Source organism: Orcinus orca, chromosome 6 (genome assembly GCF_937001465.1).
Source record: "Orcinus orca chromosome 6, mOrcOrc1.1, whole genome shotgun sequence".
Taxonomy (NCBI): Eukaryota; Metazoa; Chordata; class Mammalia; order Artiodactyla; family Delphinidae; genus Orcinus; species Orcinus orca.
Window position 1 is genome coordinate 119,536,894 of NC_064564.1, and position 21,650 is coordinate 119,558,543.

At 65.5% G+C, this 21,650-nt stretch overlaps 2 protein-coding genes and 1 long non-coding RNA gene across 9 annotated transcripts in view; 1 reads left to right on the forward strand and 2 right to left on the reverse strand.

Moving 5' to 3' along the window:
• CARD9 (caspase recruitment domain family member 9) lies at window positions 1-7,557 on the reverse strand. Of its 4 annotated transcripts, XM_049711271.1 has the most exons (13): window positions 7,541-7,557; window positions 6,930-7,133; window positions 6,621-6,758; window positions 5,672-5,976; window positions 5,414-5,593; window positions 5,171-5,314; window positions 4,843-4,968; window positions 3,155-3,346; window positions 2,675-2,716; window positions 2,342-2,390; window positions 953-1,029; window positions 366-451; window positions 1-274 (listed from the first exon to the last, which is right to left on the reverse strand). In XM_049711271.1, the coding sequence occupies exons 2-13, from the start codon at window positions 7,111-7,113 to the stop codon at window positions 175-177; spliced, it is 1,623 nt and encodes a 540-aa protein (XP_049567228.1). In that variant the 5' UTR covers window positions 7,114-7,133; window positions 7,541-7,557; the 3' UTR covers window positions 1-174. The 4 variants fall into 4 exon arrangements, with proteins under 4 accessions (XP_049567228.1, XP_033271186.1, XP_049567230.1 ...); XM_033415295.2 differs by lacking the exon at window positions 7,541-7,557 and having other exon boundaries at window positions 366-448; window positions 6,930-7,250; XM_049711273.1 differs by lacking the exons at window positions 1-274; window positions 2,342-2,390; window positions 7,541-7,557 and having other exon boundaries at window positions 397-451; window positions 6,930-7,113.
• LOC117198472 (uncharacterized) lies at window positions 7,533-10,585 on the forward strand. The gene is made up of 2 exons (XR_004479666.2): window positions 7,533-8,381; window positions 8,687-10,585. It is a non-coding gene; the product is annotated as an uncharacterized LOC117198472 (long non-coding RNA).
• The window catches only part of SNAPC4 (small nuclear RNA activating complex polypeptide 4), a 26,167-nt gene continuing 15,056 nt past the window's right edge, over window positions 10,540-21,650 (reverse strand). For all 4 annotated transcript variants that reach the window (XM_033415273.2, XM_033415274.2, XM_033415275.2 and 1 more), the window contains 9 exons: window positions 19,564-19,643; window positions 18,798-19,253; window positions 17,330-17,573; window positions 16,818-16,888; window positions 16,175-16,279; window positions 15,434-15,461; window positions 12,906-14,521; window positions 11,641-11,771; window positions 10,540-10,765 (listed from right to left, as the gene is read on the reverse strand). In XM_033415273.2, coding sequence (XP_033271164.1) covers window positions 11,649-11,771; window positions 12,906-14,521; window positions 15,434-15,461; window positions 16,175-16,279; window positions 16,818-16,888; window positions 17,330-17,573; window positions 18,798-19,253; window positions 19,564-19,643 — 2,723 coding nt within the window. In that variant the 3' untranslated portion in view covers window positions 10,540-10,765; window positions 11,641-11,648. The remainder of the gene's footprint in view (window positions 10,766-11,640; window positions 11,772-12,905; window positions 14,522-15,433; window positions 15,462-16,174; window positions 16,280-16,817; window positions 16,889-17,329; window positions 17,574-18,797; window positions 19,254-19,563; window positions 19,644-21,650) is intronic.

Consider the following 21,650-nt stretch of genomic DNA (forward strand, 5'->3'; position numbering starts at 1 on the left):
TCCGGACTGCGGTCGTTTATTGACGGGGATGCATTTTTAACACTGCAGCACGCGCGTGCATCACACAGAGATAGAACAAGCCCGTGCTCGCCAAGGAAGAGGCGGCCTAGCGAGGCAGCTCCCAGGTGGCGCCGTGTCCTCCTCCCACGACGCGCGGCTGGACGGAGGGGCCGGCTAGGAGCCCTCGGTGTCGGTGTTGTCGCTGCCCGTGGTATTCTCCCAGTCCACCTCCCCCTGCCTCGCGCCGTGCTGCATCTTCCTGAGGGCCCGCTTCCTGCGGGAGACCCAGGCGGCGCAGGTGGGCGCAGGTGTGCGCGGGGCCACCAATCCCTAGCCCCCCTCGCCCTCCGCCCACGCGGGCCCACCTCCGGTAGTTCTCGAAGCTCTCCTTGAGACGCCGCCGCCCCTTCTCCTTCTCGGGGGGCTCCCCGCCGCTCAGGCCTGCGTCCTGCTGGAGGGGCGAGGCTCAGGCTCCGGCCAGCGCCGCGTGGGCCCCACCCCCGCCCCTGGGGCTGCGCACTGGGGGCCGGGCGGGCTGGACGCGCTTTCTCTCAGATGACAGGACTGGCCTGGGATGCACGCACAGCCAGCAGGGATGGGCTCCAGGCCAGTGTTCCTTCTACTACAGTGTCCGGTGCGGCCCCCTTCCCGTCGGGCTCCGTGCAGTGGACAGTGAGGCCGAGTTCCCACTCAGGTTAACGCTGCGCCCCATCCAGAAGATGGGCCTGCTCCCTGCCCCCTCTCCCGCTGCTTCGTCCAAGAAGGGAGGGGGCTCAGCTTCACATTCCAAAACCCACACCCCAGGAGCCCATGGGCAGAGACCTTGTGATCACCCCCGAGGCGTCCAGGTAGATCACCCCCGGGGAACCGCTCTCCCGTTCGTTCGTTATCATTCACACTGAGACCCACACCAGGGGCCTCTCAGGGCTCCAGGGACCCCAGGCAGCCTTACCTTGGGGGTCAGTGAGAGCCGCTCCTTCTGCAGAGCCACAAAGGGCTGCTCAGGGCTCTCCCGGATGGCGGGGCCGCCTGCAAGGGAGAGTGTACCTTTTGGTCCTGCCTACCTGCCAGGATCGCGCTCGCCAGCACTTCTACCCCCAGCCCGGGCCAGTCCTGTGCCACCTTCTGGGTCCTCATTGGACCCCACAAGCATTCCCATTGTATAGACATGGGGACTGGGGCTCAGAGACCTCACTTCCCACTCCTGGCTCCCGGAGCAGATGCTGCGCCTCATCCCTGGGCAGGGGCCAGGGCTGGGGCACTGCAGCGTTGGGAGCAGAACACTGCAGGCTGCTGGGCTCCCTCCACATCTGCCAGGGCCTGGATGGGCCCAGGGCTCAGGACCCACAGGAAAAGTGCTCGGATGGGCTGGCTCCCCTAAACTGTCCACGATGGGCGACTGTGGCTTCCAGGTCTTGGGGACATTGTGGTGGGAAAGGCCCAGGCCCAGGTCTTCCCCTCCTCCTTGGCCTCTGACCCTGAAGCCTGCGCCACCTCCCGTAAGGGGCCACATCAGCCCTGGGTTGGGGTTCCCAGGACGGCTGGGCCAACAGCCTTCCCCTCCCGTTGACTGCCTGCAGGTCCTGCCCGCTTGTCCCCACGTGGGGGCTCACTGGCCTCAAGTTCATGTCTTTGGGCAGCAGCAGAGAGACCAACCACTTACTTCTCCCTTTGCTGCCTCTTCCTCTTTCAGCGCCCCTCAAGAAGCTGGGGTCAGGCCTGACGCTGAGGAAGTCCATCTGGCTTCACACACTACCTCTGCGGTGGCGCCCCCGCCACCACCCATCCTCCCAAACTCCCGTCTGACACCCACCTTCAGAGCCAGCCCCTTGTCATCCCCGCTGGGCCATCTTCCTGCCACTCGCTGTCCTGTGCCCAGGCAGGCAGAAGGATCCCGCCCCTGCCACCTTAAGGCCCCAGTCACCCTGAGCTGTCCCTCCTTCCCTGCTCTGTTCCACTTCCTGGCAGGGGCTACCTCCCCAGCTCCCTGCTCTGGAGGGCAGGGTGCCTCCACTCTGCAATCCCGGCGCCTGAGTGGGCTGCGATGGCCAGGCGTGTTCTCAAGGTGGGAGGTGGGATGCGGACCTGCAAGCCTGGGCCCCGGGTTCCAATGGGGCTCTTATTTGCTGGCTGGGGAACCTTGGGGGTTGCTTATCCCTCTGGGCCTCAGTGTGCCCATCTGTGAAGTGGGGTTGTGGAGGTCTATGGGCCAGGGCTGGGGCACGTGTCCCCAGGTGCCGGCGTCGTGCGGTGTGCGTGCTGAAGGTCGGGACGGGTGCCCGCTTGCGGCCAGAAGGAGGCCTTAGCCAGATCCTCCGGGACAGGCCGCTCGCCTCCTCACCTTTGTCTGAGAGCTGGGCGTCCTCCTCTAGGTCCTGGGGGAGCAAGAGCTTCCCAAGAGAGAAGGGCAACTGGTTAGACCACCAGTCTGCCAGGACTGGACCTGACCCTCAGCGCTGCCCACCCACTGCTGCGCTCCCCACTGCCGTCACCCCCTGTGCCGGCTTCTCAGGGAGGGACCTACGCTACCCAGCCGGGCGTTGGGAGGATGGCCGGTGGTGGGCTGAGCTCCCAGAGCTTCTGAGGGACCCAGTGGGACTGTGGTCCGGCAGAGGCTGTGGCCGGGAGTCCGGGGTGAGGCTGGCCCTGGGCCCGCCCCCAGAGTCACACTCACCTCCTGGGAGTTCCTCGGTGAGCCGTCCTCTAGGTCGGAGCTCTGTGGTCACAGAAGAGGGGTCGGTCAGCAGGCTGTGGGGAGACCGAGCCACTCGAGGGCACGGGGTGGGGTCCCAGGCCAGCCCACCCTCCAGGCCATGGCTGGGCCTGGCCCCTGGCCAGAACGCCCCTCCCCCCACACACCTTGCCAGGCCCTGAGCTATGCCAGCTCTGCAGCCCACCTCCACGAGGGCTCGGTGGGCAGGCAACCTTACAGAGGAGGGAGGGGCTCAGGAACGTCTGGGGACCTGCCAGAGCCAGCGGCAGAGCTGTGGCCGAGCCAGGCCAGGCCCAGGCCCCTTGGGGGCTCCTCCTCTGGGGTCTGCAGTCTCTAGGGACACACCTGCCCCCATGTGGCCGCACCCCCAGAGCCCCACCATGGCAGAGCCATGGCTCTCTCTGACCGAGGGACACCGTAAAGGCCCCGGGGGAGGCCCACCAGGACGGACGTGTCCAGCTGTTGCCACCGGAGGCGGCCCTCGGCCGCCAGCAGCTGGCCCTCGCGCTGGAACAGCTGCAGCTGCAGCTCATCCGCCGTCTCGCTCAGCTCGCGGACCTGCTTCCGCAGCGCGTCCTTGTCCTGCAGGCTGCGGGCGTGCTGTGCGTGCAGCTCCTCCCGCGTCACGATGGCCTGTGGGGCAGCGCAGGGCAGGGCAGGGCAGGGCAGGCGCGGCCCGTCTCCCTGCCCCCCCGCAACCCCCCGGTCTTTCATTTCCCCTCCCGGCTCTCTCACTTCTCAGCACAGCCCGCCTTATTTCTAGCAGTGCTCCTGGGATAATTTCCAGCAACATGGCCGGGGACGGGGCGGGGGCCAGCACTGGCCTCTTCCCCTTTCTTAACCGAGGATGTCACTCGTGTTTTGGGGGTTGTAAATGCAATACAGGCTCAGAATGGAAAGTGTGGACAGCTCAGAAAATATAAAGAAGATAATACCCCTGAGAACAGCCCCTGCTGACCCTGTAGGGTCAAGTCCTGCTCTCTGGGCACATTCAGCAGTGTTCACGTGCCCACACGTGCGTTTCGTACTTCCTGGGTGCAGCTTGATACCAAGAACACGATTGTTGACAGCCATGTAACATTCTTTAAGACGAACACCCCACGCTTTATCAAGCCAGTCCCCCATGGCGGGGGCACTGAGGTCAGCCCAGGAGGCCAGCCCATGACCCACAGTGACAGGCCCAGGAGGCTGCGGCTGCGAGGCACACTTGTAGGAAGCCAGCCTCGCGTCCAGCAATGATCCAGGAGCTAACACACACCCCTGCCTCAATCGACCCCGACAGCCAGGGCTGGATTAGTAACAGGACATCCTGAATTTCTGTGCCAGCTTCCAACTCGGGACCCACCAGAGAAAACCCTGCCACTCACCTCGGCGGCCAGGTGCCAGCGTCCCTGGGCGGGTGGCCTGCCCTGGGTGCCACCGGAGGCTGCGCGCCCCTGCTGGCCATGTACGAGGCAGAGGGGGGCTCTGCTCGGGCAGCTCCGGGAAGGAGCTGTCCTGTCAGGTGAGCTGTGCCCATTTCACACCTGCTGCCCCAGACCGCACTGCTGCCCACGGCCTTGAGGGAAGCACGCATCTGCCGGGCTTTCTCTGCGTTTCTGTTATTCCCATGAGAGGGCTTTCTAGAAGTGAGTTTGCCGGGGAAAAGGGATCTACCTCTTCAGGCTCCTATACAGACTGCCAGTCACCCTCCAGAAAGTGACTGAGGCGACAGCTGTAGCTGATCAGAAACGACCCCGAGCCGTGACAGGAACGTGATGGGAAACGAAGAAGCAGGTGCAGCCCTGCGCTGGGGCGCCGCCTCCCCACCCAGAAGAGTGCAGCCGGCCAAGGCGCCCGTGGCATTTTAAGCGAAAGAAGTCTTTGCAAAACGAGTCAGAAAGCTTCCACTCTTATAAAACAAAAATGAAACTACAAGTACGCTGAAAAAAGGCTGGCAGGTACAGCAGAAGGTGGAGCGTGACTTCCTGGCAGCAGGTGGGGCAGAGGTGGAGGAAGGGGATTAACTCATTAGCGTTCACGTTTCTAAACGAGCATGAACTGCTTTTGTCCGTGCTCCCTGAAAACCCACTGTGACAACTGCATCCCCGAGAGGCCACTGCGTCCGGGGAGGGCTGCGCGGCCCCTACCTGGTCCCGCTCGATGGCGACCTCCTCCATCTGCTGCAGGATGGCCTCGATGCGGTCCTTGTACATCTTGGAGTCCTTCTGCAGGGCCAGGCACTGCAGCTCGAACATCTCCTTCTCCTCCGTGCACTGCGGGAGACGGCAGTCAGCCGAACCGCCTGTGGCCCCGCTGGCCCAGAGCTCCAGACCGAAGCTGGGCCCCGACGTGCCCGGGGAGCGCGGGCGCCAGGTGAGGTGGAAGGCCGGCCCTCGCCTCCAGGCGGGGGGAAGGAGGGACGTGGAGCCCCGCTCAGTCGGCCCGGGGCGCACCCCCCACCTGCCCACCGCATACCCGGGCGCGCAGGGCCTCGGCCTGGCGCAGGTCCTTGCGCAGGGAGAAGATGGTGGCAGTCTGTTCCTGGAGGTCCCTCTGCGCCTGCCGCCAATCCTCCTCCAGCACCTGGATGTAGGGGCTGCTCTGGTCTGGCTTCCCCTCCTGTGGGTGCGAAGGGAGAGGGCGGCAGTACAGTGGGGCTGGGAGGCCCAGGCCGGCCCCCCCGCGCCCGCCCCGCCGGCTCGGCCCCCGGGGCCCCACCTGGACGGAGGCCTGCAGCTCCTGCACCCGCGCCTGCAGCAGCGCCTTCTCCTGCTGCAGCTCCCACAGCAGCTCGTGGCTGGGCCGCTGCTCCATGGCGTGCTTGAGCTTCAGCGTGTGCCTGCGCTCCACCGAGCACTCGTCCTCTGCCTTCATGAGGCTGTGCTTGAGCCTGTCGATCTGCGGGACCGGCTGTCAGCACCAGCCCAGGACCCTGGCGCCCGCCGCCCACCCCAGGAGCCCCGCCGCGCAGGGCACCTCCAGCTGCAGGTCGCGGTTGCGCATGAGCGCGGCGCCCCGCTCCTCGCTCTGCCGGGCCAGGCGCAGGGCCAGGTCGTAGTTCTCGTCCTTGCAGCGCTGGAGCTCGCGGCCGCCCACCTCGCAGGCCTCCTTGAGCCTCTGCACGCGCTCCCGGTGCTGGCGCAGCAGGCTGTCCTTCACCCTCAGCTCCTTCACGAGGTCATCCTTGGAGCCCAGCCGTGCCGTCAGGTCCTGCACCTTCTTCTGCAGCTTCATCACCTCGCTCATCAGCAGCTGCATCAGGCCCGACTCCCCGGATGCGTCTGCGAACCAAGAGGGCGTCACATGACGCATGGTACACCTGGCCCCTCCCCGGCCTCCGTTTGAGGACCAGCAGCTCCAGGGGAGCCCGGCCAAGGGGTCAGTTCCCAGTTGCGGCTGCCCCCCGTCCCGGAGGTGAACTCACCTCCCAGCCCTGTCGCCACCCCCCACTCCCAGGGCAGGGCAGGGCAGCCCAGGGCCTGGGTATCCATCCGTCTTTGTCTAATCCTGATCGAGAGGCAGGGGACGCGCCTCGGGGCCGCCTCACAGGCTGCTGGGGCGAGCAGGCCTGGCCTCTCGGGCATGGCTTTAGCGGGGTCACATGATCTTCTGGGCAGGAGGGGCTCTGAGCCAAGAATCAGCCTGTGCACCCCACCTCCCACCTGCTCCCCACTCCGGAGTTCGGGTCCCCCTTTCCTCCAGCCTCTGCTCCCTCCACGAGCGTTAGGAGGAGAGCGGGATGGGAGTGACACTCAGACCGGGCCCAAAGCTGGCACCCTTCCCACACACGGCTCGCTCCCTTCCTTTCATACGCGATTTATCCATGAGGGGACCAGGTGGGGAGGGGGCCGCCGGCTGTAACCCACACCATCCCCCGCCCCTCCATCCGGGCCCTGTGCCTCCAGGTCCATGTCCCGTTCCTCACCGATGATCATGGAGAAGACGCGGGTGGGCTCTTTGCCCGTGACCTTCCTGTACAGCTGCGGGTAGTAGAGCTCCAGGCTCTCTAGGAACGCCACGTAGCCCTTGTGGCCAGTCCGCTGCAGGATGTCCAGGAGCACACCTGCGACCCAGAGGACACGTGTGGGCACGCAAGGCTGCAGAACCCCAAGAGGCTGCAGTGGCGGGGGTCTGGACGGCTCTCCCAGGGCCTCAGCTGTGCCTGAAGCACCACAGCTGCGGGCAGACGGGGCGGGGGGCCTCCGGGGGACGGGGGTGGGGGATGGGCACCGACCCACTTTCCGCTTGCGGATGACCAGGCTGGGGTCGCTGAGCACCTGCTCTTCGTCATCGGGGTTCAGGACCTTGCACTGGCGCAGGTAGGGCGTGATGCGGGCGGGGTCAATGATGGAGATGAGCTTCACACGGAAGCCCTCCAGGGCGCTCCAGCACTCGTCCTCGTTCTCGTAGTCGGACATGGCGTAGTCGGGGCAGGCGGCTGGGAGGGATGCCGTGGCTGAGCAGCAGGCATTGCCGGGAGCCAGGCCTGCGCCTCGCCCGCCAGGGCTCTGGGCAGAGCCAGACCAGGAACCCAGCCCAGGGGTGTCCAGGAGAGGGGCCACCAAGAGAGGGAGAAGCCCCCGCTCCCTCCCATCGGCTCGCCCGGCATCGCCCTTCACGGCCCTGCTCCCGCCCCTCTGGCCGCCCTGGGCTTTTTCTCTCCCTGGGTCACCCCAATAAGCATGGGGAACGGCGTGGAGATGCTCCAGGGTCAGGTGGCATCTAGGAGAACACGCTCCCCTGCACTACGGCCCTCCTTTGGCCCTGTCCCCCCAGAGCACCCCAAAGTGCTGCGGGGCAGGCGGGAGGCTGCCCCCTATCCACGGAGCTGTTTGCGCCACCTACCAGCACAACCTCCCTGGCACACGGGGGAGGGATCCCAGCCCCAGCCCCCGAGGCGCCAGGCTGTGCTGGCGGGACTGCCTCCTTCCTCGCGGGGCAGTGCCTGCTCACATCCACTCCCATCCCCTCCACTCCTTCCGCAGCTGGTGACGCAACAGTCACCTAGCAGCTTCCGGGCCGGCCTGCTCCGGGTCAGGCTCGGTGACAGGGTGCCCTCCAGGAAGGATGACTGTGGACGGCCCACGGTGGAGGGAGAGCCAGGGCCCCGGGCGCACTGGGAGGGGTGGTTGTGTCGCCCGGGGCTGGCCTGGAACGCAGCTCCGTGCCTCCTCCAGCCTCTGGGACGCCAGCCGTCCAGGCTCCTCCTGTCTACCTCCCAGGCGAGGCCTGCTCTTGGCCGCACTCTTGGGGACTGTCAGGCCAGCTCTCCGACAGGGGAGCATCTACGCTGGAACTGCCCGCCGCTATTCCCTTCTACACTACCAGTGGGGGAACCACTCTCTCCAGGGCCAGGCTGAGCCGGGAGCAGCCATGTGGTGGCCTCCTCCCAGCGGTGGGGACGGAGACCCTGACCCCGCCGTCGCAGGCTGAGCCTTTGACCTGTGTGGGAAACACCGGCTTCCAGCCCAAAGGGACTGGGCCACCCTCCTAGAGACGCGGCTGGCAGCAGGTTCGCGCTGCCCTGTCAGCCCGCCCACCCAGCAACAGACAAAGCATTGAATGAAAACACCAGCAACTTGGGGTCTTTGGAGTGTCTGGCCCGGTCCCCGCCTTCCTAGCCTGATGTCCACGCGTCCCACACCTGACAATGCCCTGCTGCTAATTCCAGTGAAACGACCAGCAGGTACTGGGTGGCTGTGAAGGGGACAGGGCAGCAGAGCGAGGCCACCTGATGCCCTCCTGGGGTATTTGCTCCAGACCCCGCTCCCTGCCCCAAGCCTGAGCTGGGCCACAGCGGCTTCCCAACCATCTGAAGCAAGGGCACCAGGCCGGCCTACCTCGGGGTCCTCCTGGGGCACCTAGCCGGACACCGGTCAGCCTGGGCCGCCCGATTCAGTGTGTGGCAGGACTGCCGGGCTGCCGGGACAGAGGGCGGGCGGGGCCAGAGGAAAGCCGTGCACTTCCTGATGGGTCCGCTTAACCCCACAGAGGCCCGGCTGTCCTCCCGCAGGGGACCATCTCCGCGCTGCCTTCTGATTCGCCCAAGCAGGGCGGCCCCAGGAGGCGGGGACAGGGAAGTGGAAGCTGCCCGCTCCCGAGGAAAGCGGCTCCTGCTTGGAGCCCCCCCCCCCGGGCGCCTCACCGCCGGCCAGCCCAGTGCCAGGGCCCCGGAGCCTGCCCTGGAGGCCCAGCCCCGACCCTGCAGAGTGGGAGCGCGAGCCGTGGCTCTGCCAGTGTTGGACGAGGCCAAGCCACCGTCCCGTCCATTCTGGTTCCATAAGGACTGCAGCGTCCTGTCCAAAGAGAGCATGGGGCTGGTGGGGGGGGCGGCGGGGCTGCAGGCCCTAAGCCTAACCCCCAGCCCATGGTGCAGCTGGCTCAGCCTCTCCCTTCCTGGGAGCAGCCCCTCCCCACCAGGACACACGGGACAGCGACAGCAGGGCCCCACGGGAATCCCCAGGCCACCGCCCCACCAGAGTGGCCTCACTGGTTGAACTGAGAGCTGCCACCTGCCAGGTTGAGCAACAGCTCCGGGAAGGGGCTGCGGCTGGGTGGGCAGGGGCCTGACCAGCACTGCTGGCTCCCTGTAGGGTCCTGAGCCCCTCAGCCCCAGGGTTTTTCTCTGCCTCCTGGGCCCATGGTGGTCAGTAGGCTAAACCCCGGGAATCCTGGCACCACCAGGCGCTGCTGAGTGGCCGGGCCTCCCCGCAGGCCTCCAGGAGGCCCGAGGTCACCCTCCAGGCACGACCCTCCAGGCGTGGGCAGGCCCCCAGCCCCCTGGGGGAGCCGTGTTCTGGGGGATCCTGCCCCGGACTGGAGGGTCTTGGGGGGGAAGTCCTGGTACAGGAGTGGCAGGAGCTGCAGCTCTGCGCACCCAGCAGGCAGAGGGCTGGTGCCGGGCCCTCCGTGACCCAGTGTTTCCTGTTTCATGACATGAAGCTAAGGAAGGAGTCTTTCTCATGGTGTGTTTATGAATTAAATAATAACAATGCTATGTTCTCTGACCACGTCAGAATCAAACTAGAAATCGGTAACAGGAGGACATCTGGAAAATCACTAAGTGTCTGGGAATTAACCATCATGTTAAATAACCCACAGCCCAGAGGAGATCACAAGGAAACCTGGGACTGGTGAGCCCAGTACCAGAGGCACAAAGTGAAACACACACACCCACGTGGCGAGTCAGCCTGTGGCTGTGTGACGTGGCGTGTGGTGTCTGGGTGCGGGCAAAGGGGAGACAGGTGACCCCAAGTGACTGCTGTCTGGGGGGGCAGGACACACTTGTCCCATTTCTCTGTTGGAAAATTTCCCTAATAAGGTGAAAGAAAGGGGAGCAGCGTGCAAGAACAGAGCTCCAGGAAAGCCAGTGTCTCGGAGGTGTAACCGAACCCCACACCCGAGCTCCTTTAGGCCGGAGGGACAGAGAGGCCGCGGGGATTCCGCCTCCTGCCGAAGAAACGCCTGCACAGAATAAAAAGGGCACTGGCCCGGGGCTGCTGTGGGGGCTGTGGGTACTCAGGCTGCCGCTGGTTCTGGGGACCCGCCTGGGTCGGCCTGTGTGGTCTGGATGGCAGAAGTGGGCCCGCCCCATGCCTGCGGCGGCACCCGGGTGGGCGCTGGGCTGCCCTTCCGCTTGGAGCAGCCCCCAGCCTGAAGGCCAGAGCCACAAGTGTTTCTCGTGAGATGGGTAACGCTCTGTTTCTCCCCCTCCACAGGCCCCTAGAGGCCAAGCGTGCAGGGGCTCCGTGGACCCCAGGGCCCAGCTGGCGCACTCCCCACACATCCAGGGGTGGCCCAGTCCCTCTGCACACCGCCCAGTACCTCAGGACGAGACCACCAAAAGCGCGTGGCTTGCTTTTAATTAAAAAACAGGACATTTCTTCATTCCTCCCGAAATCATGGTTTGCACTTGGGGACCAGCCGAGCCCATCACGATGCGGCCGCTGTCGGCAGAGCCCTTCTGCCGCGGGCTGGGTGCCGGCCTCCCGGGGTGGGCAGGCTCGCTGGGTCCAGCACGAGCCCCACCTCCTGTCGGCAGCAGCAGTGGCTGTCCAGCCCTGGGAAGTCCTGGAACACAAGATCACCCTGATAGCAGGGGGCCCTGACCCCAGCCGGACCCCGAGGATGGGAACGCAGAGGGACAGCACTCTGCCTCGTGGGGCAGGGCGGGCTGGAGTGAGGCCTGGCTGCCCCCCTGCGGTCCGCGGAGCGGGTCGTGCGGAGGACTGGCCCTGGAGCCTGAGTGGGCTCTAAGCAGGCCCACCCCAGGCATCCCCTCTGCGGTCCCCCACCCACCCAGAGCTCCTGCTCCGGCTCTAGCCATCCAGCCCAGGACCCAGAACCTCCCACAGTGCAGCCCGCACTGTGCTGGAGGACCCAGCTCCTGCCTCTGTGACAACCCCCCGACCTGGGTCTCGGCGTGTGAAAACCGACCATGCTGGGCCTATCTGGTGCCTACTGTCTGGGCACTGGGGACCCCATGCTTGCCCTACGGGCTCACGTTCCGGGGGAGACAACAGACAGATACACGGATGGACCACGTCAGGCGTCAGGGAGGGGCAAGCGCCACGAGGACAGATGGGCACTGGGACAGCGATGCCACCTTAGGACGGTTGGGGAGGGCGTCTCTGAGGAGCTGACCACCGAGCAGAGACCCGGATAGAGAGGTGACAGCCTTGCAGACGGGGAGAAGAGTCCCAAGCAGAGAGGACAGAAGTGCCAAGGCCCCAAGGCACACGTGGGCCGGCAGGAGGGAAGCAGCAGAGGCTGGGGTGCGGAACCCAGTGGCAGAGGGGAGAGTAAGGGAGGGGAGGGTCTCCGAGACCCGGCCCGCAGTGGCCTGGTTATACCACACCCCACCCCGCGTGACAACAAGAAGCTGAGATGAGCTCCTGAGGCCCCGTGTGCCCGGCGCAAAGCTGAGGGAGGGCCCGGTCCCTCACCCTGCCGCTCACTCCAGCCTCCTCCGCTTCCGGGCATGCCGGGCGTGCCGTGTCTGGAGCACGTCAAGCTCATCGGGACTGTCCGGGCAGGAGGGGGCAGAGGCCTGTCCGGGGTGTGGCGATCCCTGAAACTAAGTCCAGGCAGAGAAAAAGTGACTCTCCAGCCAGGATGGGCAGGGGAGGGGGTGGCGGCAAGGGACAGGTAGCTCCTTGGACTTGTCCCCGCCGAGATGGGACAGGAGGTGCTGCCTTCCTGGGGTCACACGCAGGCTCTGGCTTTCCGCTGACCCCCCTCTCACTCGGGGGCTCCAATCCCCTCTGAGCAGCCCCCCTAGTGCCAGCCATCTATGCCACGGTTCCCCCAAACTGGGCTGGCCGGGCAGGGATGGAGGACCACGGAAGGCTGCGGGGGACAGCGAGCCTTTTGCCCTCAACGCCTATTTAGGGCCCAGCAGTGTTTTGCCTTTGCTTCAGTCCAGAAGCCCCCCCGGACTCCTAAGGCCGTGCTCCTGGGAAGGAGGGGGGCCAGGCCGGGCCGCGGGCAGGTGGGACTGGCACAGCTCAGCGACAACCCCGCCTCCCCGGCCCCAGCAACGCATAAGGGCGGCCCCAGGCTCGACCAGGCCAGCAGCGAGGCCACCCTGCGAGAAGGCGAGGGACTGCTTCTGGGGATTCTCTGGGGGGTCACCACCTGCTCGCCGGACACCACCTGCCAGGGACCTCAGGGCCCTCCCTGTCCTGAGGCGACCCGGCTCTCCTGCTCAGCCCAGGCAACAGGGACTAGGGGCTCCCTGGGTGCACGGGTCAGGGGACACCTTCACACGTGTGTGCGGCGGGTTTCTTGTCAGGTAACAGTTACAGTGGTTTTGCTTCCACAGCTTAGAGAACTCTGCACGTGGACGTGCTGGAGTCGGCAACTGGACGGACCCCCACAAAGTGCAGGCGCACAGACAGCCCCCCAGGGGTGTGCGTGTGTGAGCGTGTGCACGCGCGGGGGGCATGGAGACTCCTGTGGACGAGGCCTGGGTGGCGGGACCCCCATGCCGGCAATGAGGTTCCTGCTGCCGGAGTCCGCGTGCGTGGGGTGCACAGAGCAGCCTCTTCCTCTGCAGAAACCAGCCGCTGGCCCCCCCTGCCATGACCTCCCCCTGTTCCCACCCCCCGTGCTCCGGGTGGGGGCCGACACCCACAGGGGGTGAGGCGCACCGGGGGATGCGGACGGGCGTGGGGAAGGGGGCGAGGGCTCCACACCTGCAACCACCTACCTGAGCAGGCATGGCGGCCGTCTGCGCACCGCTGGCTGGGTCCCCCGGCTGCCCGGCCACAAGCTCTGGCTGACCCGGGCTGCTATCATCACTGTCGCTCTCGGGGCTGGACCTCATGGCTACTGACAGGGTGGTGGGCACGCCGCGGGGGGACAGGGTGGCCAGGAGCGCGGGGAGGGCGAAGGCTGCCAGGAAGCGCACCCGCAGCAGCAGGTAGGCCGGGCTGTCCCGGAGCTGCTCGCGCACGCGCCCCAGCGAGGCCTGCAGGGCTCCGGCTGCCCCGCTGGGCACCAGGGAGGCGGCTCTGTGCTCCAAGGCCTTCTTGCGGAGCAGGAGGCCAGACAGTGTCCGCAGGCTGCACAGCGTGGGAGGCTGGTAGGACAGCCTGCTGCCCAGGGGGGGCACACGTACCCCCCGCTGCCCCCTCAGCCACTCCCGCACAGCTGCCTCGCCCTCCTGGGAGAGGAGGCGCAAGTCCAGGGCCCTCTTCTCAGGCCTGCGCCGGGGCGGGGGTTGCCCCTCCAGGCCTGAAGGCCTCCTGGGCTCCCCTGGCCCTGAGGTGGTCCCGGGGGGCTCCGCTTCAGAGCCGTCAGCCAGGGGTGTAGCCTGGGAGGACGTCCTGGGTACAGACGTCTCTCCAGGGGCGCATCCCCCAGGGCCATGGGCCATGTCCACTTCCGCAGGGCTCTGGGACGTGGGGTGCGCCGGAAGGGTCAAGAGCTCTGTCCTGGAGGCAGGGTCTGATTCTGTGCCCGTGTTGGTTGGGGGCTGCCAAGGGCGGCCCTGCCCAGGGAGCCTGGGGCCCTGGCCTGCCTGAGTCGCAGCTGGGGAGGGCAGCAGAGTCACCGATAGCCCTGGAGGCTCAGGAGTCCCTGCTGGCCTCGGAAGGCCCACCATCGCCTGCACAGGCACAGAGAGCAGCCCCTGGGCTGTGAGCACCCAGGTGACAGGCAGAGGGGTGCTGGCTGCCGCGTGTGCGCCCAAAGCTGGCGTCGGGCTGAGGGGCTGGACAGGCAGCCGAACCGGGCTGGGCGCTGCAGTGAGCAAGGGTGGTGCCTCGGGCACGCCCTGCTTCCGGGACGTGGCCGGGGCCTGAGACTGCCCGAGACTGCTTGGCCGGCAGCTCTCAGGGACCTGGCCGGGGCCCAGACCTGGGACCCTGGAGGCAGCAGGGGCAGCCGGGGCCTTCGAGGCTCCTGTGGAGGCCGGAGCGAGGGCCAGGGCTTGCAGTGTCAGGGGTCTCTCCTCCGCGGCGGAGCCCCAACAGCCTAACGCACTCGAAGCGGCCGCCATGGGGCCCCCAGGCCCAGACAGCACGGCACCGGAGACTGAGGGGCCTTGGGGGGCCAGCGGCTGGAAGACCACAGGAGAGGAGACCAGCAGCTGGGGCAGGAGGACTGCGCGGCCCTGGGCAGCCTTCCTGGCTCGGGCCTCCCGCAGCCGCTTCTCCCGAAGCAGCTCAGACACAGTTTTGGGCTTGGGCCGGGGTCCGGACGGAGCCGGCGGGGGTGCCTGCGGCGTGGACTCCGCGTGGCAGGCCTGCGGCCCTCCGCTCCCCGTGGGGCAGGTGCTCTTCTTCGCAGCTCCTCGGGCCGGCACACTCTGGAGGAGGCAGCCTGCAGGGAAGACAGGACACTGACTGATGAGCTCCCGAGATAGGACACGTCCCAGGGGAAGGGCTCTCACAGTGGGCAGCTGCTGGGCCTGGCATCTGGGCCGAGAGGGGCACGTCAGCCTGGCCGCTCGTCCCCAGACCTCCCCTCGCCCGGCACCCCGAGCCCCCATGCTCCTGCCCCAACCAGGGCGGGCCCGGGAGGAAGGCCAGCCCACGACGGCCCTGCGCATCAGCCCTACATCTCAAACACCTTCCAAACAAGGACTACTGGCTACACTGCCCTCCTCCCTGCACGTCACCTCTCAGGACCCCAGACCCTCGCCCGATTCTGCTGGTGTGGGCAGACTGATGGCCACAAGCAGGAGAGGCCCGTACCAGATGCTGCCCCACCAGCCAGGCCTCCTCCGAGGTGGCATTCAAACGGACCCACCACAGGACGTCCCTGGTGGCGCAGAGGTTAAGAATCCGCCTGCCAATGCAGGGGACACGGGTTCGAGCCCTGGTCCGGGAAGATCCCACGTGCCGCGGAGCAGCTAAGCCCATGCGCCACAACTACTGAGCCTGCGCTCTAGAGCCCACGAGCCACAACTACTGAGCCCACGTGCCACAACTCCTGAAGCCCACGCGCCTAGAGCCCGTGCTCCGCAACAAGAGAAGCCACCGCGATGAGAAGCCCGTGCACCGCAAGGAAGAGCAGCCCCCGCTCACTGCAAGTAAAGAAAGCCCGCGCACAGCAACCGAGACCCAACACAGCCAAAAATAAATAATAAATTAATTGAAAAAAAAAAAAACCAACAAAGAAACAAAAACGGACCCACCACGAGGCACTGAAATCCAAAACCTGTAACAGGTCTGGCCCCTTCCCCACTAAACACAAACCACCCAGATAAAGGGAGAGGCAGATGGGCAGTACCTGGGGTGTTCTGGGCACTCGAGGGTACCTGGAGAAGAAACCAGAGTCAGCGCTTCAGGAAAGTTCCCAAGGGCCCAGACCCACTTCTCCACCCCCACCAAGACCACCATTAGCCTGTCGCCCCGCGCCCAACGTGACTGCACCCAAAGGCACCCTTGGGAGAGCTCATCTCGGCGGGGTCAGGGCTGTGTGGGCTTTGCAGGGAGAGGCAGGGGACCTGGCTGTCTAGGCAGGAGGGCACGGGGCTCCGTGGCCTGGATGGGCCACCACAGGACTGTATCTGGTCCTCCGACCAGCAGCATTATTTTGTCACTTCCTCCGGAGGTGGCTGGGCTCAGGGACATAGCCCCCAGCTGCAAGACTCAAGGATTTGGCCACCGGCAGCAGGCTGCCACCCCAGCGGGGCCAGTGCCCAGGGCAGCGGGCGCCCAGTGGCCCCCACGCTCCACCCAGGGGAGGTACGGCCAAGCGGGAGGAGCACACGCTGTGCAACCAGGCGGGCCTGAGTGCCAGCGCAGACCCTGCAGCCCCTGAAGTCGCCTCAAAGCCCCTCCGGGCCCCAGACACCCCCGGGAGACGGGCAGACGCCTCCCAGGAGCGTCTCGGGCTGTCCCCGGCCTGTGGGGACCCGGAAATGCCTCTCTCCCCAGCTAGGCAGGCGCCAGCTGTGCCGCTGGGACGGGAGGGAAGGGTGGCGGGAACCAGGGAAGCCCGTGCCTGGCCCTCACCCTCACTCCTCACCTGCAGGAGTGGCGAGTCCCGGGCACCAGCCCGGAGCAGGGCGGGCGGCTGGGCCTTCCTCTCCCGAACGACCTCCATGCAGCCAGCTGTGTCGATCTGGAACAACTGAGGGACGTGGACACACACCACCACATGACAGGAGGCCTTCCTGCCCATCCTGAGGCCCCCCGCCCCCCTGCAGGGCCAAGGCCATGAGGGTGTCCGTGGAGGGACTCAGGCCAGCGCTGACCGCAGCTGCTCTCGTGGAGCAGACCCAACGCCCCAGAGGCCTGGGCTGGGCCCGCACAGCCCTTTGAGGCTGTGGCCACGTGGCTCAGGCCCTAGCCAGGACTCGGGTTCTCCAGGCCGCCTCAGTGCCGCCACCTTCCTGCCCTGACAAGCCCCTCGGGACGGCCAGGCCCCCCTTCCCCTCAGCGCCCAGCCCCTCCCACACAGGGTTTAGCTGGCGCGGCAGGGCCGCCGCCCCGTGGCTGCCCCTGCCACGCTGAGTTGCGCGCTGAGAAGTGTGGGCCACGGAGGAGCCATTTTGAAGGATCCACCACTTTAAAAGGCTGGACTTTAAGTGAACCCACCACAAACTTCAAAACTCCGCCAAAAACGCAACGCACAGGAGAAAAGAAGGTGTGCGTCGGTGGCTTCTTACCTGAATGAAGAGGGTGAACACCGGGGTGCTGGCCAGGTGGGCGCCCTGCAGCTGCCTCCTGATGCCGTCAGCTGAAGGGGACAAGGGCACGTGTGCACAGGGGCCCAGAGAACCCACACCCCGCTGCCGCCGCGTCCAGCCAGGAAGAAGGGCGAGGACCTGCTGGCGGGCTGGCACGCACTCCTGAGCCCCGAGCGTCCCGCCCCCCAGACAACGTGACCCACACGCGGGCACCGACGCACTCAGAACCCCGGGAAGATGCGCCCGCTTAGGCCTGAGTGTCTGCTCACTTCCTGAACCGGCCACCAGGTGCTAAGCAGAACGGGAGAGGCAAAACCAAACACCCCCCCAGGTCGACACCGGGCGGACGGTACCCTCCCCCGACCCCCCTCCCCGGCAGGGCAGCTGCGACCTCCATGTGCCTGCAGGTCCCCTCCAGCCCCCCTCCCCGACCGACTCTACCCCTGGGCCCCACGGGAGGCTCCCAAAGGGAAGGGGCCCCCGGGCAGTACCTCGACTGTGCGCCACGGCGGGCCTCCGGGGACTGCGTGGCAGGATGACCTTGCCCACCCATGGGCTCACGGCCGTCAGAAGCTGGTGCTCAAGGAGCCTCCTCTGCAGGGCGTGTCCCTGGCGCCGCTGCCCGGTCCTGTGCCACAGCGGCCGCACGCAGGGCCTGGCCCTGCCACTGCCACCACCGCCACCAGGGGTGGGCCCCGGGGCGGCGCTGCGCAGGTGCGGCTGCCTCAGCTCCTTCTGTGGGGAGAGAAAGGCCCCTGGGGCTCCTGGCCAGGCTCCGCTGCAGGGCGGCCACGCGCCTACCCTCACCATCCTCCATTCCCGCTGGGTGCCGGAGCAGGGTGCGGGTGGGAGACGAGACGGGTGGTGGGCACCGGGGTGGTCTTGGCGGCCTGGGGCGCCGCACCTGGCACCAAGTGGCCACGTCGGGCTGAGCGCCTGCAGCGCCATCTCCAGGGGCCCCGAGTGGACGTCCCCACCCTGACACGCACGGCTCCCTGCCCAGACCCCAAAGCGTCCCGCACCCGCGCCCTGGGCCGCTGGGAAACACTCTTTGGAGTGTGGTGACCTCAGAGGAGGGCACGGGGGTCCCTAAGGCCTGGCTCCAAGAAGCTGCCCAGCTCGGCCACACCCAGGACTAAGAGAGTCCCCGTTCCTCCGGGCAGCTCCCTGAGCTGATGACACGACGTGCCTGAGACAAACCCCGGGGCTTAAGGCCCTGCAGTCACAGACTCAAGGAGAGACGATCCCACGTGGCACGGGGGCCGTGGCGTCCACTGTCCCTGGTGTCAGAGAGTGGGCTTCCAACCGCGCCCAGCACAAAACAGCCGCCCCAACGTGGACGCCACCCAAATGTGGCCAGAGCTGTGTCTGGGCCCAGGACCTCAACACATCCACGGACACGCCCACGTGTGACCGGCTGAGTCAGACCGGAGCAGGCGGACAGTGGGACCCTCCACAGGGGCCTCCTTGGAAGCAGGGCGACCGAAGGAACAGCTCCTCCTCGCTGAGCCCACCTCCCGCCCCACAGCTCGGGGCAGCACCCACCCTGTCCCTGCAGCTCTCCCACGGAGCTTGGAAAGCAAGCAAGCTGGGGGATTTCCGGGCGGTCCAGTGGTTAGGACTCAGCACTTTCACTGCCGGGGCCCGGGTTCAATCCTTGGTTGGGGAACTAAGATCCCACAGCTGTGCGGTGTGGCCAAAAAAAAAAAAAAAAAAAAAAAAAAAAAAAAAAAAAGCAAGCAACAAGGTGGGGAGTGGAGGGCCGGCCCCAGGAGCAAGCTTCTGCCTGGGCAGCTCTCCGGAACGAGCGCCCGGGTCAGGAGTGCACACCGCAACGTGCCGGGAGGAGGCGTCTGCTCCCACACCCAGGGCACAGCTGCGCGAGCCCAGGCCAGCCCCATCCCTGAGGGCAGCCCCGCTGACCCCAAGCAGGAGAGCTCCCACCCGCCCATGGCCTACCTGGCGCGCAGGCCCCGTGGAGCTCGAGGGGCAAGCGTCCGTCGAGCACGGGCATCGGATGCCCCTCAGGCTGGTGCTCTGGGTCCCGGAGGCGGCCCGCGCCTGGCCTGCCGGCTCTGCTGGGGCTGAGGCCGTGGTGCAAGCTTCCCAGCGGCCACCCTGGGCCGGGTCGGAGCCCTCAGGAGGGCGGGGGCAAGCACCACAGGGTCCTGGCCAGCTCCCGGGCCCCCCTCCCCACAGCTCCCTGGCGCTCTGCCGGGCAGGAACCCACAGGTCCACGTCAGGCACCACATGCTGTGTTGGCAGCAGCGCCTGGCCACCCGTCAGGGCCCCCAGCGCTGCCTCTGGCTCTGAGTCCCCGCTGTCCCCACTGCTGGCGGTGCTGCTGTCCCCGCTGCTGGAGCTCCACCGCGCCTTGCGAGGGGGCCGCCGCCCCCGCCTGCGCCGCTGCTGCTTCTGTAGGGGGAGGGCTACTTAGAGGTCCCAGCCCCCCGGGGCTCAGCGACGGGGGACAGTGGGCAGGTGGGCCAGGCCTCTGGGGAGAGGCCTCGAGTAGATGCGCCTCCAGGGGGCCAAGGGGGCCGGGCGTGCTGGGTGGAAGCGCCCTCCCGCTGCTCTGAGGACGGAGGCCGAGCTCCCTCTGCCCTCGGCCGCCTGGAAGGAGAGACGCCAGGGCCGGAAACCAGAGGCCCCCATCCTCGCCCGCCAGCCGCCCTCCCCTCATCCTGCCTGCGGTGGCGCTAGCCCCCGGGGGCCGGGGCCTCACCCTGACCAGCATTTTCCACTTGCTCAGGCACTGGGAGCCCGTCCGATGGGGTAGCTCAGAGGCTATTCTTGCCCAGTGACCTACAAGAGCAAAAACAACACAGAAGTTACTTCTTATGAACAGGTTTGGACAACACAAGCTTAGCAGCTTGGAGAAGAGGGCTCCTCTCCGCCGTACGCTGGCGGCCCCTCTAGCGGACTCGCACTGTGTGCCGTCAGAACCCTCGTGCTGCTCCCACACCCGAGCAGCTCCGTGAGAAGATGGGTGTCTGACTCTCAACGGATAGCCAGCCCGAGGGGAGTTCTAGCAAACGCACAACCATGAGAAAAAAGTCACCCATGTTTACGTGAAACGGCCCTTGAATATCTGCTATTCCAGGCTTCTAAACCAGACGTTTCCAATTGTTTGGTGTTTTCTGCCAGACAGTGCTGGTGGGGCATTGCTTCTATGGGGCAGTCGTACTGCGTGGGACAGAACCCTCCAACCTGGCAATGCTACATCTAAGGATTTCCTCTAAGGAAATATTAACAAATATAAGCAAAGATTGAGCCACTGAACCCTCAGCTCGTTCCACCCCCATAACAAAAAATGAGAAGCAATTTAAACGTCCATTAACAGAAAGTTGATAGAATAACCTGTGTACTATTATCCAAGGAAATATATCACGATTACTGAAAATAACACTAGGACGCAGAATGTGTACAGACGTAGAGAAATATTAATAACACATAACATAACGACACATCATAAAGCAAAAAATAGCTGCTCAATTAAAAGTGGAATGACTCAACTGAAATAAGCTGGCTCTTCCTAGGAAAGCCACCTGCACAGGGAAGTACCGGGCAAGTGCACGCCAGCAGACGGCGGCCACCTCTGGAGACAGGAAATGAGTTACGTTCTTTTCCTTCTTTTCATACACCTCTGCTTCTAAATTTCCTATAATGAACGTGAATTAGTTTGTAAAATGAAAAAACCACCACCACCTGCTGAGATGATGAAAAATGGGGCAGAACGGGAATTCCCTGCTGGTCCAGTGGTTAGGACTCTGCACTCTCACAGCGAGGTGCGGTCTTTGGTCGGGAAACTAATATCCCACAAGCTGCATGGCGTGGCCAAAATATTAAAAAAAACGGGGCAGAAGAGCTGATGACCAGGGATGAGAGCAAACCACAGGCCTCCAGTGGTATCTGCAAAACTCCACCATGAACGCAAAGCTGTGAGAAGCCCTCGGACAGCAAACGCATCAAGAACTCACCAGAGATGCCAAGACCACGGAGTAGGGAGACCCTGAGCTGACCTCCCGGGGACACACCAGAAGTACAACTACTCACAGAGTTAGCGCACGTGAGAATGGCCTGAAGGCTAACGAGATATTTTCCACAATCGAAGGCACAAAGAAGAAACCAAAACGAGACGGGGAAGAGGGGTAGAGACGCAGGGCAGTCAGGATGCACACCTCCGGGGCAGCAGCCCACAAACGGGAGGAACATCACCATCACAGAAGTCTTTCTCCAGGAGCGTAGGGTCTGAGCCCCACACTGGGCTCCCAATCCTGGGGGGTCCTGCACCAGGAAGATGAGCCCCTAGAATATTTGGGTTTGAAAGCCAGCAGGGTATACACTTGGGAGAGCCAGAGGGCTATGGGACACAGAGACTCAGCTCTTTTTTTTTTTTTTTTTTTTGCGGTACGCGGGCCTCTCACTGTTGTGGCCTCTCCCGTTGCGGAGCACAGGCTCTGGACACGCAGGCTCAGTGGCCATGGCTCACGGGCCCAGCCGCTCTGCGATATGTGGGATCTTCCCGGACCGGGGCACGAACCCGTGTCCCCTGCGTCGGCAGGCGGACTCTCAACCACTGCGCCACCAGGGAAGCCCAAGAGACTCCGTTCTTAAAGGGTGCACTCAGAATCTTACGTGAGACAGCGGTTTGCAAGGAGCCTGGGTCAGACACGCTTGCCGATGGTGGAGAGCCTCCCACAGAGGCAGGAGGTAAATGGAGCTCCCCCTGGGGATGGAGACGCTGGTGGCAGCCATTTTGGGGAGCCAGGTCCACTGCAGTAACACCAGTGCTGGTGGGCGCCATTCTGG

What these genes read in the sequence shown, in the direction of transcription:
- CARD9 (XM_049711271.1), bottom strand. Translation starts at nt 7,113, where the DNA reads ATGTCCGACTACGAGAACGAGGACGAGTGCTGGAGCGCCCTGGAGGGC. An exon ending in CGTCTTCTCCATGATCATCG is followed by an intron (nt 5,977 to 6,620) that starts GTGAGGAACGGG and finishes CTTGGTTCGCAG; the next exon opens with ACGCATCCGGGGAGTCGGGC. An exon ending in CCGAGGCCCTGCGCGCCCGG is followed by an intron (nt 4,969 to 5,170) that starts GTATGCGGTGGG and finishes CGTCTCCCGCAG; the next exon opens with TGCACGGAGGAGAAGGAGAT.